The sequence below is a fragment of the Nipponia nippon genome, unplaced genomic scaffold (genome assembly GCF_047370975.1).
Source record: "Nipponia nippon isolate SJK-2023a ecotype South Korea unplaced genomic scaffold, ASM4737097v1 scaffold_35, whole genome shotgun sequence".
NCBI classification, from domain to species: Eukaryota; Metazoa; Chordata; class Aves; order Pelecaniformes; family Threskiornithidae; genus Nipponia; species Nipponia nippon.
The window spans coordinates 2,820,743-2,836,090 of NW_028262353.1; the positions used below are offsets into that span (position 1 = coordinate 2,820,743).

Genomic DNA, 15,348 nt, shown 5'->3' on the forward strand with positions numbered 1-15,348 from the left:
GCCTTTCCGGGGGGGGAGCGCGCTGGGGGGGTGCCTGGGTGCTTGGCGGATGCCAGCAGCTGCCTCGCCTCGAACTTCCTCCGCAGCAAACATCAAACCGCAGCGCGCGGCTGCGAGCAGGAACCGAGCTGCAGCCATGGCAGAGAGCAAGAGCGGGGGAGCCGGGCTCTTCGCCAAGCAGGTCCAGAAACGGTTCAGCCGGGCGCAGGAGAAGGTACGGCGCGATGCTCACCCCTCACGCCCAGCCCTCAAATCCCTCATTTTATTTGAATCTCATTTTTTTTCCACTCTGGTGCTGAGGTTGTGGCACAACGGGCACCGCTTGGCACCCGTGGGTGCTCATAGGGTGTTAATTTGGGCGCTGCTGGGTCAACGTCATCGTTGCTCCAAGGCTTTGGGCTTGATGGCATCTCCCCGGAGTCCCTCAAGCTGCTTCAGCAACTACTGGGTTCTCTAAAAGTGGGATTTTTCCACCCAAAACGCTTTCCGGAGGTTACGGGGGGATGGCGCGCTGCTGGCATGGGGTCCCTTGGGCTGGGCGGAGGCGACGGGCCCCGGTGGGACCTGGCGTGGGGATGGTCCCAGGAACGCCAGCGTAGCCCGCACCGGCCGCGCAGGAAGCGAGGGGGAAGGGCTCCGGAAGCGGGCAGAAACGGGGCGATTCTCAGCTGTTTTGGGGCAGTTTGAGGGCGTCTCTTTCCCCTCCTCTCCCCAAAACAGCAGGCAGCGACTCCCATTTTGGGGGCGATGCGAAGTCCCCCCCACACCAACCCCACATGCTCCCGGGCTTCCTGGCTGGGGCTCGGTGCTAAATTCGGCTCCCCCGTGGCCGTATCAGCCTGGGCCAGGCTCCAGCTGCTTCCCGGGGGGGCAAACCCTTCCCGGACACCCCAAAGCTCCCTCCCGCATGGCCCCAGCCTCGCTGTGCTCCTGCGATGATGGCTCCGGAGGCAGCCTTCGGCCGCAGCCCATCCTCATCCTCGGCACGGTGTCACTCTTGCCCGGCAAGGCAGCACCCAGGGCTTCACTGCACCCATAGTCAGGTGCATGGATGTTTTGGGATACATAGGGCTGCACCTATAGGGTTTTATAGGGTAGGGTGATGGGTGAGCACCCTAAACGTCACCGTTTTCCTCTAAAAAATAAAAGCACCAAGGGAGGCACCGAAATTTTGCATCCCCCATCCAAATCCCTGCTCGGCATCGGCTCTGCTGGATCCTCAGCATCCCCCCGGGAGGGGCGTTCGCCGGGGCCGACCCTGCTCCCCGCCAGGAGGCAGAGCCCAGTGGGCAGCGCCGAGCTCCGGGCTGCCAGCTTTTCCCATCTCCCCATCTCTCTCCATCCCAGGTTTTGCAGAAACTGGGCAAAACGGTGGAAACCAAAGACGAGCAGTTCGAGCAAAGCGCGTACAACTTCCAGCTGCAGCAGGTCACGCTGGGGAGCGGGGAAAAGGGGGGGGACGGGGACACCCCTGCACCATCCCTTGACCCGCTGCCTCCCGGGGTCCCTCTGTCCTCGGCAGGATGACGGAAATCACTGCCAGCCCTCGGGGACGGCCCTGACCTGTCCCCTCCTTGCCGTGCTTTGCAGAATGAAGGCAATAAACTCTACAAAGATCTCAAGGCTTTCCTTGGCGCGGTGAAAGGTACGGCACCCCGTCCCCAGAACTATGCCGGGAAAGCCCCGTGGGCACCGCGGAGGAGCTGGGAGGGGGCTGAGCATCGCTGCATTTCTTACCTGGCATAATAAATAATAAAAATAACAAATAACAAATAATATTTTTCGTCCCCTGGCCGGGCTGCAGTGATGCACGAGAGCTCCCGGAAAGTGGCCGAAACGCTGCAGGAGATTTACAGCACCGACTGGGACGGTCACGAGGAGCTGAAAGCCATCGCAGATGTGAGCCCCTTGATGTCCCCCCGCTGTCCCCAAGGGTCCCCTTCGAGCATCGGGGGGGTCCCTGGGGATGCAGCCTGGCATGTACAGCCGGAGGGGAGGCTGGGGGGGGGAAGCCGGGCGTTATACCCCTGCTCCCCCTTTCTCTGCCCCGCAGAGCAATGACCTCCTGTGGGACGACTACGAGGCGAAGCTGGCCGACCAAGCCCTGCGGTTGATGGAGAACTACCTGGCTCAGTTCGGGGACTTTAAGGTACCCCCCCGTGCACAGCGTCGGGGGGCCGGGGGGCCGGATCCTGGCTCACCTCGCCCCCCGTGCAGGAGCGCATCGCCAAGCGGGGCCGTAAGCTGGTGGACTACGACAGCGCCCGGCATCATCTGGAAGCTCTGCAAAGCGCCAAGAAGAAGGACGAGGCAAAAATTGCCAAGGTCGAGCCTCCTGCGGGACCCCTGCCCGGCACAGCCCCCCACGCCCCGGCCGTGCCGGCAAAGCCACGGCCCCCCCTTCCCTCCCCGCAGGCCGAGGAGGAGTTTAATAAAGCCCAAGCGGTGTTCGAAGACCTGAACAGGGACCTTCGGGAGGAGCTGCCGGTTCTGTATGGCAGGTACCGGCGGTGTCACAGGGGCTGGGGGACTTTGCGGGGCTGGGGGACATTGCAGAGGCTGGGGGACTTCACAGGGTTGGGGGATATCGAAGGGGCTCGGGGACATCAAAGGGGCTGGGGGATATTGCAGGGGCTTGGGGACATCAAAGGGCTGGGGGACATTGCAGGGCAGGTAGACATTGTAGGGGTTGGGGGATGTCACAGGGGCTGGGGGATATCAAAGGGGCTGGGGGACGTTGCAGAGGCTGGGGACTTCACAAGGCTGGGGGACATTGCAAGGGCTTGGGGACATCGAAGGGCTGGGGGACATCAAAGAGCTAGGGGTCATTGCAGGGGCTGGGAGACATTGCAGGGGCTGGGAGACATTGCAGGGGTCTGGGGACATTGCAGGGGCTGGGGGACATTGCAGGGGCTGGGGACATTGAAGGGCTTGGGGACACTGAAGGGCTGGGAGACATTGCAGGGGTCGTCACAGGAGCTGGGGGACATTGTGGGGCTGGGGGACATTGTGGGGCTGGGGGACATCACAGGGGCTGGGGACATCACAGGACTGGGGACATCATGGGACTGGGGGACATCACAGACTAGGGACATCACGGGGCTGGGGGACATCACAGGACTGGGGGCATCATGGGGCTGGGGGACATCGTGGGGCTGGGGGACTTCGTGGGGCTGGGCGATGTCTCAGGGGCTGGGGGACATTACAGGGCTGGGGGATGCCTCATGGGCTGGTGACATCAAAGGGGTTTGGGGACATTGCAGAGATTTGGGGACATTGCAGGTCTGGGGGTGTCACGGGGGCTGGGGGCCATGATCCTGCCCAGATGCTGATGGCACCCGCAGCCCCCCCGTGTGCAAGGGGGTGGCAAAGGCAGCCCCCTCCGAGCCCCGTGCGTCCCCTCGAAAAAACACCAGGTCCCCAAAATCCGGCGGCCGCGCCCCGGGACGTGGGCTGGGTGCGGGGGCTGGCGGGTGGGTGCCGTTCCCCCCACGGCGGGGAAGAAGCGGGGTTTTCTCCCGAAAGGCCACGGTGGTGACACAGCGATGGCCCCCGGGGACTTCGGCCACGGGCGGCTGTGACAGCCGGGATGTGGCAGCACCATGGCTGCAGCAGGGTGGCCCCAGGGACACATGTCCAGGCCCGCTGTGTCCTCACCCCGAGGGTTTCTTCGCCCTTCCCCATCTCCACGGGGACCCCGGAGGATGGGTGCTCACCCGCGGGGTGCTCAGCCCCCCAAACCCCCGTGGGAAACGTGTCGGCACCCCCGACCCCCCCACCTCCCGCCGTGTTTTCCCTCCCGCAGCCGCATCGCCTGCTACGTGACCATCTTCCAGAACATCTCCAACCTCCGCGACGTCTTCTACAAGGAGATGAGCAAGGTGGGGGGCAAGGCAGCACCCCAAAACACCTCTCCCCTTGCTCCCCCCCCAGCAGTCTCGCAGCCGTCCCTGGGTGCTTCGCCGGTGCGGGCCACCCGCCTTTCGTCCTCACTGCTTTTCATTTAATTTAAGAAATTAGAGCTTGATGATGTTTGTGGTGCTGCCGGGTGATGGGTGGCAGCGGGGGGGGGGGGCCGTCTGATGCGTTCCTTTCCCCCCGCCGCTCTCCTTGCAGCTCAACCGCGACCTCTACGAGGTGATGAGCAAACTGGACAAGCAGCACTCCAGCAAAGTCTTCATCATTAAAGGCGTCCCCAGGTAAAGGAGCGGGCGAGCTCCGGCGGGGTGGGGGGCTTCAAGTGGCTGAATCACCTCCCCCCACCCCAAAGAGCCGAGGGGTGATGCAGCCTCCCAGTCCGATGGTCCTGGGATGGGTGAGCATCTCCCGACGCTGGGTTGAAGGCGCTTTGGTGGTGCTGGGTTAATTAATTTGGGTCGTTTGCCGATCGCACCGGATGGGGAAGCGTCACCAGCAAGGCGAGGCGGTGACACCGCGGAGCCGTGCGTCCCCAGGGATGATGCTGGTGGGACGTGCCGGAGCGGGGCTTAACCCCCTCTGTCCTCCCGCCACGCAGCAACCGGCGCTCGCTGGTCATCTCCTCGCCGGTGAGCCCCCCGGCCATGTTCCCCTGCCCGGGGAAGGCACCAGACTGGCAGCCCGTGGTGGAAGCGGAGGCGATGGCGGAGTCCCCTGGGGTGGGCAGCGGTGCCACCGACGCCGTCTCCAACGGGGAGCTGGGTGCTGCCGTCCCCGGCCCGCCACCGGCTTCGCCCGCCAGCGGTGGGTCCCTGTCGGAGTCGGCGTCGGTCTCCAGCGAGGAGGCCCCAGAGCCCGGCCCCAGCCCCGAAGCTCCGTCCTGCGAGCAGGGGACATCAGTGGCAGCCGTGGAGCCGGGCGCCGACTCTCCCCGGCTCACCGAAAGCCAGGGGCCGGAGCCGGCGGGGGCTGCCGGCGGGGCGCAGGTCGGGGCCGAGGGCATCGCCACCTCCCTGGCGTCGCTGATTTTATCTGAGGCGATTGCCCAGGCTGCCAGCACGGTGCCACCGGAGCTGGGAAAAGCTGCAGCCTCGCCGGAGGCGAGCGAAGCCCCGGCTGCTGCAGGGGACCCCCATCAGCTGGGCGGCACGGCCACCAACGGCGAGGGTCAGGCATGGCCCCAGGAGCCACTGTCCCCCGCCCCGGCTGTCCCCTGCGATGCCCCAGGTCCCACGGCAGAGGCACCGGCGTGTGCGTCCCCGGGCGGCGGGCAGGAGCCGTGCCGGCTCAGCGGTGCCGCGGGCGAGCACAGCGACTCCGAGGAGAGCATGGAGGTGATGGACATCGAGCCAAAGGTGGCCAAAACTCAGGTGAGAAAGCTCTGGTGCTGGGAGGGGAGGCGCCGTGGTGGGGGCTGCATCCGCGCCCCGCGACGGCAGGGGGATGCCCGGCTCGTTCAGAGACCCAGCCCCTGCTGGGAGGGATCCGGTGGGGCCGCGGGGCCGGGGTGGTCTGTGGGACACATCCAGCCTGGCGCAACGTTCCTCTGCTGGCAGATGGGGCTGGATCTGGCCCTCGACGCGGCACCAAGCGGCTGCCCTGGGGACGGCGGTGCCCCCTCTGGCTCCCCAGCCGAGGTGGGTGCAGCGGTGCTGCGGGGGGAGACGCCAACCCCCCAGCCGGACTCGGGCCTTCTTGGGTCCGCTTTAATCAAAACACGTGGTCTCCATCCCAGCCGGCTCGGCGTCACCTCTGTGTCTCTCCCAGGAGCAGGGCTGTCCCGGGATGCCGGAGCAGGACACGAGCCAGGACGCGAGCCGGGACCCCCCACCAGCAGCGGACGCCCCCCAGGACCCCACCGAGACCCTCACCTCCCTGTGAGCCCGGCACGGGAAACGGGCGTCTTACGCTGCCGCCGGCAGATAACTTTGTTTCCCCGTAACCATACCGTGCTTCCCGCCCCCCATCCCGTCCGAAATAAAGGCAGAAAAGGTGGCGAGAGGAGCACGACGATGCCGGCGAGGCCGAATCGCCGTCATGCCAAAGCCCAGCACCGGCTGGGCTGGGGGGACCACGGGGAGCGCCGGGGGGTCCCCGCCTGCGGGTTGATGGCAGCCAAATCCGGGTGCGGGAGGGATTTGTCACCCTGTTCTCTCCCAGCACCCGATGCCGCCGTGACTCAGGAAAAAGGCGTCGAGCCGGTTTCGCCGGCTGCTGGAAAATGTGCTGCCATGCAAAAAAACAAAAAAAAAAGCGATTTTTCCCCTCCGTGCTGCAAAATTCCCCCATTCCAAAGCAAAAACCCCATTGCCAATCGCCACCCCAGTGCAAGAGCTTGCGTTGCCGCCCCGATGCCCGGGGATGGGCTGGCTCCTCAGCGAGAGAAGGGTTAACAGGGGAGGGATTTCTGGGGTTTTATCATCTTGCAGCCGGACTGGAAAGGTGAGGCAGGAAAAGGGCAACGCCTTCGCCTGGGCGAGACTCAGAGCCGCACATGGTGCCGGCGGCCGCTTGCCCCGGCACAGCAGGCGCAGGTAAGAGCTGGGGTGGGGGGGATGTGGCTCCTGGGGCGACCCCCCCCCCAAAAATTCACTGGTCCCCGGGAGGTTTGGAGGGGTTTGGATGCATCGGGCACGTGGGTTTGCACGGGGAGGCAACGGAGTCGTGCCACGAGGGCCGGCGAAGTGCGGCTGGTTTTGGGGAGAAGCTGAAATGTCGGCTCTCGGCCGGGTGTTTTCCAGTCGGATTTCAGGCGAGCGGGAAGGGAAAAGGCCTGATCCTGCTACGGCGCGAGCCAGAAAGCAGAGAAGCCAGCGGGAAAGCTGAGCGCGTCACAGGGCAGGGCAACACGTCGCTCCCGGGGGACCCATCCTGGGGTGACGGAGGAGAAATGGGGGTGAGCAGGCTGCGGAGATGGTTTGCTCATCCTGTCCTCCATCCGCCGGGAATGGGAACGGGAATGGGGGGCTGCGAAGGCGCTGCTGAGCATCCCCGATGTCAGGCTGCGCTCGACGGAGCTTTTCGGGAGCAAAGCTGCGGGGCGAGGAAGGTTTCGCTGTGGGAACGGCTCTTGAGTAACTTGGCCCGAGAGCAAGAATGAGGAAGATTATGGGTTTTTTGTTGGTTTTTTCTTTTACAACCCCTGCGTCGCTTTAAAAAACACACGGAATACGGCTCCAGCGTGCTGGGGAAGTGAGTCACCCACCCCCCACCAGCCCCCCGGCACGGCCGCCGCGGACGCCCGGAGGCTCCGACAGCGTGGCGGCTGGATCCCGGCCCGGCAAGGTAACCCTGGCGCTGCAGAATATCCCGTGGTTTTCCATGCCGCGGAGCACGGGGCTCCTTCCCGGCTGGTTTTGGCAAGCTCCTTCCCGTGATCCCAAGGCGGGAGCGGCGAGGGGGTGATGCAATGCGGGGAGCTTCGCTTTCACACCCGCTGATATTTTGATGCTGAAGCAAGTCCTTCCCCCAGCTCAAATTTGGTTTCAACCTTTGGTGGGTCCCAGGACTCCGTTTTCCAGCGGCTCTGGGCGTGAAACTGGTTTGTGCTTGCCGCTGGCAAAGCCGACGGCTTCCCAAGAAGCCCTCTCCCCGAGGCACCCGGCTTGCACCGGCTCCCTTGCCATCAAGCGGCGCCTTTTCCTCTTTTCCCTGAAATCCCAACCTTATGTTTTTGGGGAAATTTGACCCGGTTTTTTGCTCCAAAGCCACCCAAGCAGCTGCTGCTGCTCCGTGGGAAGGTTGCCGTTGGCTTTGGCAATCGCGTGTAGCTCCCCGACGCCTGGCCGTTGCTGTCGGAGGAGCCCGATGAGCTTTAAAGCAAAGCTGGGTTTAATGCAAAGTTGGGCTTAAAGCAAAACTGTGATTAATGCAAAGCTGGGTTTAAAGCAAAGCTGGGTTTAAAGCAAAGCTGGGTTTAATGCAAAGCTGGGTTTAAAGCAAAACCCTGATTAATGCAAAGCTGGGTTTAAAGCAAAACCGTGTTGAATGCAAAGCTGGGTTTAATGAGTTGGTGGCTTGTGCCAGCCTGAGCTTGAGCCGGGGGGGTGTTGTCGTGATCCAGGGGAGCTGCCGGAGACTTGGGGTCCCGGTCGCCAGCTGGCGGGAGCGGGGTCCCACGCCCGTCCGTGCACGCTGCTGGGAAGGGGGAAAATCATTTTCCCAAATTCCTGCCACTCTGTAAGCCCAAAGGTTTGCACCCTGGTAGCACTGGAAAGCCAAAGCTGCTGGTGTAAGGGATGTTTTGCAAACACCCGGCAGCACCGTGAGTCACAAGGGCACGGTGGGACAACCAGGACGGGGCCGGATCCTGGGAATTTCATCCTGTTTCCAAGCTCCGGGAGGTCGCCGGCAGGGTTAGCGTCGCCCCGTCCTCGTGAGATGCGTCCTGACGGCACGGCACGGCCGCGCACAGGCTCCCCGCTCCTGGCCCGCGTCCATGCTCCCGTGGTTAAATTTCCTCTTTTTTTTAAAAAAAAAAAAAAAAAAAAAAAAAAGAAAAAATTACATTTTATTTGCTCCTGACATCTAGCGGCGCGGCTCCGCAGAGCCGCTGAGTCACTCGTGCCCGAGCGCCGGAGCCATTGCAGAACCTATTTTTTGGGGGGGTTACAAAGGTCCATCCACCTCGGGCGAAGCCGCCGAGGTCGGTTTAGCGGCTGCCGGTCCGGCTGCTTTTTGCAGGCGAAACGTTACGGCTGCGGCATCAACCTCGGGACCCTGATGGGAGCACTCGCAAGGATTTACGGGCAATTTGAAGCTCTCAAAGTTTGAGAGGGAATTGCAGAGTCGGTGGCTGGTTGTTCCCTGCCTTCGCTAGCTTCGTCGCCTTCCCCACGAGCCCGGCTCCTCTCCATCAGCCCGAATAAAACCTTCGCTTTGATTAGTGCTGCGTCGCCGCCGGCATCCCCCCTCGCGGCTGTGCCCTTTGGGGTGTTGCATGTGAATTTCTCACTTTTATCCCTTTTTTTTGGTAGTTCTGAAGGACCCCGGACCTTGGCCTGGAAGGAGCCGATGCGATGGAAGATCAGCCCGCTCTGACTGCAGGTGAGCGTCCCAGGACAGCTTTGCCGGGCTGTTCGTGCCGTATAATCCTCGGCAAGACCTTGCACGGGGCCACCGCATGCCTCGTCCAGCTAAGCCTGGCTCAGCCAGGTCAGGACCAGCCCGCCTCACCTTCTCCTCTCTCCCTCCTCTGGGTTGATGAAGAAGAGCTGACCACCCCTCTCCTGAAGAAGGCTCACACCCCACCTCTCCATGAGGACGCCAACACCGTGGTCATCGCAGGTAGGGGCTCTCCTTGCCGGATCCACCCCACGTACAGCTCGGTACCGACCGCTCGGGGCTAAACCCCGCTCCTCTCTCTGCCTTCTCGCCGGCAGTGGTCATCACCCTGGTCTTCCTCACCCTGCTGACGGTCCTGGTGGTGATCATCATCTACCTGTACAGAAACAAAGGCAGCTACCTCACCTACGAGCAGCCGGCGGCAGAGGCCGACGTGTCGGTGCAGATGGAGGACGCTCCATCCAAAGAGAAAGAAGAGTATTTTATCTAAGCCCCGGGTCCAGCGCAACCTCTCTGACGCACTCAGGTTGCCCGAATTCCCTGGAATTGGGGACCTCCAAGCTGCTTTTTTTTTTTTTTTCCCCTTAATTTATTAAGCCAACTATGGAAGGAAAAATAAATAGGGGTGTGGCAGAGCTTTGCCCATCGCTGCCCGGAGCAGACCCAGGGCAGGGGTTACTTCAGCTCGGAGGAGAGCAGGCACGGCCGCGCTCCGGCTGCCCGCACCCACCCCATCTCCTCCCTTCGGTGCTTTCTAATACAGCCCAGTGACGCATGCTTGAAGAGTCGCTGTCGTTTTCTTTTTCCTTCTCTCACAAAACAATTAAGTTCTGCTGCTTTAGGGGTGGGGTAATTAGCACGGCTGATTTGGAGGCTAAGGTTAAGCGCGCACGTAATGGCTGACGGATGGTGCGAGCTACAGAAAGCCCCGCTGCAGGCTGGAAACGGGGGGAAGCGCGTCCCTGCCCCAAGAGGCGCGAGGGCTGCGGGAAATCCGAAGCGGAGCAGGTTTGCTTCGGCTGCAGAGCCGGCTTTCGCGCCGGCACGTAGGCTCGGGCAGGCAGAGAGGCCGCTTTTCCCCTGCTTTTGCTACGCAGGACGGGGCGAGGAGCAGCTCCAGCCGTCCCCTCCTCTGCGCCCGTCTCGAGGGCAGTCCCTCCTTTAAATCAAACCCCAAACAAAACCCCCAAACGAGGAAGTTCACAAAATAGCAGCGAAGAGGAAATAAGTGAAGAAACCCTAAGGCTTGCGATGGGCAGGAGCCAAGGGGTTTTATTTGAGGTCTAATGCAAATTTGCTACTTGATTCAAATTTTCAAAATAGTCTTTATTCTACTTTTTTTTAGTATAAAAAAATCCACAAGTTAAGTGCACCACAGTGTATACAGAGAGAGACGTAATGCTGAACTTTCGTAACAGTCAGTCGTATGGTTAAACACAACATATACAAGACACAGATTTAGATTAAACTGAAACCTCAAGATAAAATATATTTGAATCTGATCTTTTTCTTCATAAAACAAAACAAACAAAACCCAAAACACTGAGGATCCCTGAAATATTCTTCTTAACCCTAATAAGACTTCATTATACCCAAGTCATTTTGAAAGTACGCATTCGGAAAACAACCCATTAACCAAGCTCATTTGCGTGTCGATGGAGAGTTGCTACACAGCCTCGGACGGATGGTAACCAGCCTCTCTGAACAACAGCCTTAAGGAGTTTTGGCGTCAAGACACCAGGTTGAGTTTAAAAAAAAAAACCAAAAAACCCCCAAAAAAGACGTTTGTTTATTAAGCATCGTTCTAAAAGCCTAGTTAGCATCGAATGAAATGTTCAAACATGAGTTGCATTGTGTTTCTGGCACCAAAGCATGGCTTTGATTAGATCTAATGTGCAAAGAAATCCAAGATTACTTGGAGTGTATAAAAAAAGAAAAAAATCCCATGATACGCGCCAGCTGCATACCTTCCGGGAGGAAAATGACAGGCGAATGTGAGCACGGAGTGCTTCGAGGGATCCGTTCTAGAGTGAGGTCAGGAAGAAAGAAGCGCCAAGGTGCCCTCCCCGCTCCTGGGAAGTGAAGTTTGCCTCGCCTTCTCCCCAGCACCTCCGCTGGGGAAACCTGGGTGGTTTGGGGCTCTGGGTCCAGCGGACCGGCACGACCCTGAAGGGAAGGCGAAACCGGATCCGCACCCTCGCCCTCCCTGAAGCCAGCGTACAGGGAGCCGATGAATAAAAGCTCAGCGCTGCGGTGTTACTCCAGTGAAATGAAGGGAAGAGGCAGGGCTGCTGAGCTCACATTCGTTTCGCGAACGAATCCCCCCCTCCCCGTTTGAACAGAGGCACCGCTATCGTTAACAGGGTTTCTTCTTTCGCTTGAAAGTGCCTGCGGGGCCGGGCACCAAACCAGGAAGACACCTCACCGCTGTGTGCCTAATCTGCATCTTCAGGTTAATATGGACTAAAGCAGTTACATCGTGAGAAGTGCTGACGATATGTGATGTCTTTCCTTACACAAATGTAGCCCCCCCTCTCCCCCCTTCCCCTTCCTTCTTCACCAGATAGTGTAGCCGCCGTCTGAGCCTCCCAGGAAGAAGTTTCCCTTCCGTTGCGTCACCAAGACGTTGGCTCCCTGCATGACAGCCAGCTGGGCAGCGTTGGGGGGACAGCCAGGAGGGGGGGGCTGGAAGAGAGAGAAAGGAGAGGCGGGAGGAAAGCTGAGGGCAGGGCTGCGACGGGAGCTGGCACAAAGCCACCGTGGGCTGCAGGGACCCAGAAACCTCCCAGGCGATGGCCCCGTCACTCGCGACCGAGCAAAGATTGAGCAACAGAGTCCAGGAGCTGATGGGAAACGCTCGGTTCCTCGTCCGTGCCCTGCCCTCTCTTTTCGGAGCCCGCGGCGCATACGGCTGACCCTGGCTTTTTGCCCAGGCAGAGGAGCCTGGGAGCTGGGGAACAAGATCTTCACGTGGCCGTGAGCCACGGGTGGAAAGTCCAGGGGAGCAGGAACCTCTCACAGCTCCACCGTAGCATGGAAAGAGGCCAAGTCTGTGTTTGGGGCCAGGGAAAGTCAGGTCATCAAGCAGCCCTACTGGCTTGCCTCCCCGCAAAGCACATTGCACTGTGGCCCCCAGGCTGAATCGGGGCTAGCGCTGGCCATTTTGCTGTGAGCCGGAACCACCTGCGAGCCTACGTGGCTCCAGAACCACAGCTTGACCAGAGAGAGCAAACCCTCAGCATGAAAGTAGGAGCCTACTCTTCTCCCAAACGATGGATCGGGTAAAAAATATGTTTTTCTCAGAAAACAAAGGACATCTTCTCCCCCACTGCCGTCTGCGAACCTCTAACGCTGAAGCACACAGGGTTTTGAGGCCACATTTATACTTACAGGGATGCTGGCTGTTCCACCAGCCCCAAACCTTGCTCCGGCATCAAAGCCACTTTCAACGAGGACTGTCGAGCCCGGAGGATAAACCGGTCCCACGGGGTAATACGCCATCGGGACCGAGGAGCCGATCGGACCCACGGCCACAGACTGGGCCATGGGCAGGAAGACGGAGGCGCCGGGATACGCCGCAGACATTGTAGGTACGGTGGCAGCCCCCAGAGGCACGAAGCTGGGACGGTAAAGCTGAGGAAAAAAATAAACAAAAAAGCCGTGCCAGCAAGTTGAGAGACTTGTTATTCCCCACAGCCAGCTGCTTATTCAGCCTTGCCGTCAGAGCACGAGCCCCGACGTCGACTTTCACCCTCCTGCTCTCAGAAGGGAATCCCCTTCCCTGAGCGTTTCCTGTCGGGTACGGTAAAAGGATTTTTCCCGCTGTTGGAGACAGTTTTCCCCCGCTGCCTGCAAGAATCCAACTAAGGGAGATTATATTATTATTATTATTATTATTATTATTATTATTATTATTATTATTATTATTATTATTATTATTATCATTTTAGGTGTGTTTAGAGCTACAGGTGAGCTAAATTTGTCACCTTAACTCAAGCTTTGAACGTTTGTCACTTTGAGTGGATGATTCAGATCTCGTCCAAGAGAACCTGGGGCCTGACCACTGCCCAGCGGTACGAGCAGCAAACGAGTCCTCCAGGCCAAAAAAAAAAAATTATGGTAGCTATAAAGTTGGTTTGTTTTTTTTTCCTTTGGGAGGGGCCCCAGAAGAAAAGAAAACCTTCGGAGAAGGATCCCGCCTACCTCGGAATAAGCAGGAGGTGCGTCCGTGTAGGGCGGCGGCTGCGGAAGGGGCATAGTCTGTGGGTAGACGGCGGGGTTGGCCGGGGACTGGACGGGGTAGGAGGGCTGGGTGGGATATTGTCCTGCGGGAAAGAGGAGAAGTCAGGCCGAGGCAGGAACGGAGCCGCTGACGAGTCGCCTTTTTTTTTTTCTTTTCGGAAAGCCCCATTTCTTAATTGTCACGTGAGCAGAAGGGAGTATCAGCTCTTGGAGCGTCCACGCACGATGAACGCGTGGGTGATCGACCCCCCCCCCCGAGCGCAGACGCCCGCCGACTTCGGCACTTCGGTCCACGGCAAAAAGAAAAGCGAGAGTTAAAATATCGTTTGCCGGAACTGGGAGCAATGAGAAGGCAGGAAGCCCGGCAAAGGAAAAAACAACAATAATAAACCAAATCATTCTGGGTCGTAGCCAGTGCTCAAACTCGCAAATTCTTAAACCGAAACCAAAATCAACCAGACCCGATGCCTGCACCCCCCCGCCGCGCAGCCTTTCACGGTTTTGGGGGGCAAAGGCGCGGCGGCGTTGGGGCACCCGCTCTCCCATGCGAGGGGGCCGATGTCTGGCCGCGGCCGGGTGACATCGCCCCCGCTCTGACGAAGCCCGGGGGGTTTAACGAGCTCCCGCTCCGGCCCCTTCCCCTGTTGGGGTCCCCCCAGCCCCCCTCCGGCTGGAATGGGGGCCATTAGGCTGCAGGAGCCCCCCCCATGGGTGCCCCCCACCCCACTCCCCCCCGCCTGGGTCTTTTGGGGGGTCTCAACCCCCTCAGCCGCCCCCGACGCTATGCCCTGGGGGGGTGGGGGGTCCCCCTGATCCAGCTCCCCCTAATGCAAGGGGGTCCCACCTGGGGGTGTCGTCCCCCCCCGTAACGAGGGGGTCTCACCCACTCCACCCCCCCCCCCGGGCTCTCCCCCTCCGTCACCCAGGGGGTCCCTGGCGTCACCCAGGGGGTCCCCTCCAGCTGCCCCCCCAGGCAGTGGGGTTCCCCTTCCGCCACCCAAGGGTCCCCCCGCGGTGCAGGGGCTCTCCCCCACCCCCGCGGACCCCCGTTACATCACCCGGGGGGGGTGTCTCCCCCCATTACATCACCCAGGGGGTCTCCCGCACTCCGCCGTGAAATGGGGGCCCCCCTTACGTCATCCGGGGGATCCCCTACGTCAGCGGGGGGGGTGTACTCCCCCACCTCAGCGCCCCCCCCATCTAATGGGGTCCCCCTTGCGTCACGCGTGGGGGGTCCCTCTCACTCCAGCTCCCACACACATCTACTGGGGTCCCTCTTACGTCATACGGGGGATCCCCTACGTCAGCAGGGGGGGTCTCCCCCCCCTCGGCTCAGCCTGCCCGCATGGAATGGGGACCCCTTACGTCACGCGTGGGTCCCCCCCCTACGTCACGGGGGTCCGTCCCCCCCCCCCCCTCGGCGCTCGGCGCTCACAGGGTTAAGGCCGCGCCGAGGCGCGCGGCGCCATGGCGACCCGCGCGCCCGCCCCCCCGCCCCGCTCCCATTGGCCGCCCGGCGCCCGCGCGGCCCCGGCCCGCTCGCGCGGTCACGCGCTGCGGCACCGCCCTTAAAGGCGCCGCGGCCCGGGGCGGCGCGGCCCGAAGGGGTTGGGGGGGGGCTGCCGGTAAAAGGGGGGGGCGCGGCCCGGTCCTTGCCTTTGCCGTTCATGGCGGCGGCGGGGGCGGCGCTGGCTCCGGCGGCGGCGGCGGCGGCTCCCGCTCTGCCCGCGCCGCGCGCTTCCTGCTCGGTGTCACCGCGGCGCCGCGGGGGGGCAGGGGGAGGGGGAGGGGGGCGGGGCCGGGAGGGGGCAGGAAGCGGGTGCCGCGCGCATGCGCGCGCCGCGGCGCCCTCGCGCTCTTAAAGGGGCCGCGGGGGGGGGGGGAGGTGTGTGTGTCTCGAGTGGGGCGTGGGGCAGGGAGGGTGGGGGTCCAGGGCAAGGCCTGGAGGGGAGGCAGGGTGGAGGCCTTTCGGTAGGCCCCGGGGTGAGGGGGGTCCCCAGGCAGGAGCGGGGAGCAGATGGGGCCTAGGGGTGAAGGGGGGGCCTCGACAGGGCCTGGAGTGATGGGGGGGCCCCAGGTAGGGGTGAGGGGAGCCCCTAAGCAGGGCCTAGGGAGCGGCTTAGA

At 61.6% G+C, this 15,348-nt stretch overlaps 3 protein-coding genes across 9 annotated transcripts; 2 read left to right on the forward strand and 1 right to left on the reverse strand.

The window, feature by feature from the left end:
• Window positions 1–49: 49 nt before the first annotated feature.
• Window positions 50–6,175, forward strand: BIN2 (bridging integrator 2). 4 transcript variants are annotated; one of them, XM_087771460.1, is made up of 12 exons: window positions 50–214; window positions 1,348–1,428; window positions 1,591–1,645; window positions 1,805–1,899; window positions 2,054–2,149; window positions 2,218–2,325; window positions 2,416–2,501; window positions 3,806–3,881; window positions 4,117–4,199; window positions 4,517–5,288; window positions 5,475–5,555; window positions 5,686–6,175. In XM_087771460.1, the coding sequence occupies exons 1-12, from the start codon at window positions 50–52 to the stop codon at window positions 5,797–5,799; spliced, it is 1,812 nt and encodes a 603-aa protein (XP_087627586.1). In that variant the 3' UTR covers window positions 5,800–6,175. The 4 variants fall into 4 exon arrangements, with proteins under 4 accessions (XP_087627586.1, XP_087627585.1, XP_087627587.1 ...); XM_087771459.1 differs by having other exon boundaries at window positions 93–214; window positions 2,218–2,501; XM_087771461.1 differs by having other exon boundaries at window positions 93–214; window positions 2,218–2,501; window positions 5,692–6,175.
• Window positions 6,176–6,314: 139 nt separating this feature from the next.
• SMAGP (small cell adhesion glycoprotein) lies at window positions 6,315–10,199 on the forward strand. 4 transcript variants are annotated; one of them, XM_087771465.1, is made up of 4 exons: window positions 6,315–7,203; window positions 8,895–8,964; window positions 9,127–9,204; window positions 9,300–10,199. In XM_087771465.1, the coding sequence occupies exons 2-4, from the start codon at window positions 8,937–8,939 to the stop codon at window positions 9,470–9,472; spliced, it is 279 nt and encodes a 92-aa protein (XP_087627591.1). In that variant the 5' UTR covers window positions 6,315–7,203; window positions 8,895–8,936; the 3' UTR covers window positions 9,473–10,199. The 4 variants fall into 4 exon arrangements, with proteins under 4 accessions (XP_087627591.1, XP_087627593.1, XP_087627592.1 ...); XM_087771467.1 differs by having other exon boundaries at window positions 9,130–9,204; window positions 9,300–10,184; XM_087771466.1 differs by having other exon boundaries at window positions 6,315–6,452; window positions 9,300–10,184.
• Window positions 10,200–10,287: 88 nt separating this feature from the next.
• Window positions 10,288–14,994, reverse strand: DAZAP2 (DAZ associated protein 2). Its single transcript, XM_087771464.1, has 4 exons — window positions 14,881–14,994; window positions 13,186–13,307; window positions 12,373–12,615; window positions 10,288–11,667 (listed from the first exon to the last, which is right to left on the reverse strand). The coding sequence occupies exons 1-4, from the start codon at window positions 14,891–14,893 to the stop codon at window positions 11,539–11,541; spliced, it is 507 nt and encodes a 168-aa protein (XP_087627590.1). The 5' UTR covers window positions 14,894–14,994; the 3' UTR covers window positions 10,288–11,538.
• Window positions 14,995–15,348: the final 354 nt, after the last annotated feature.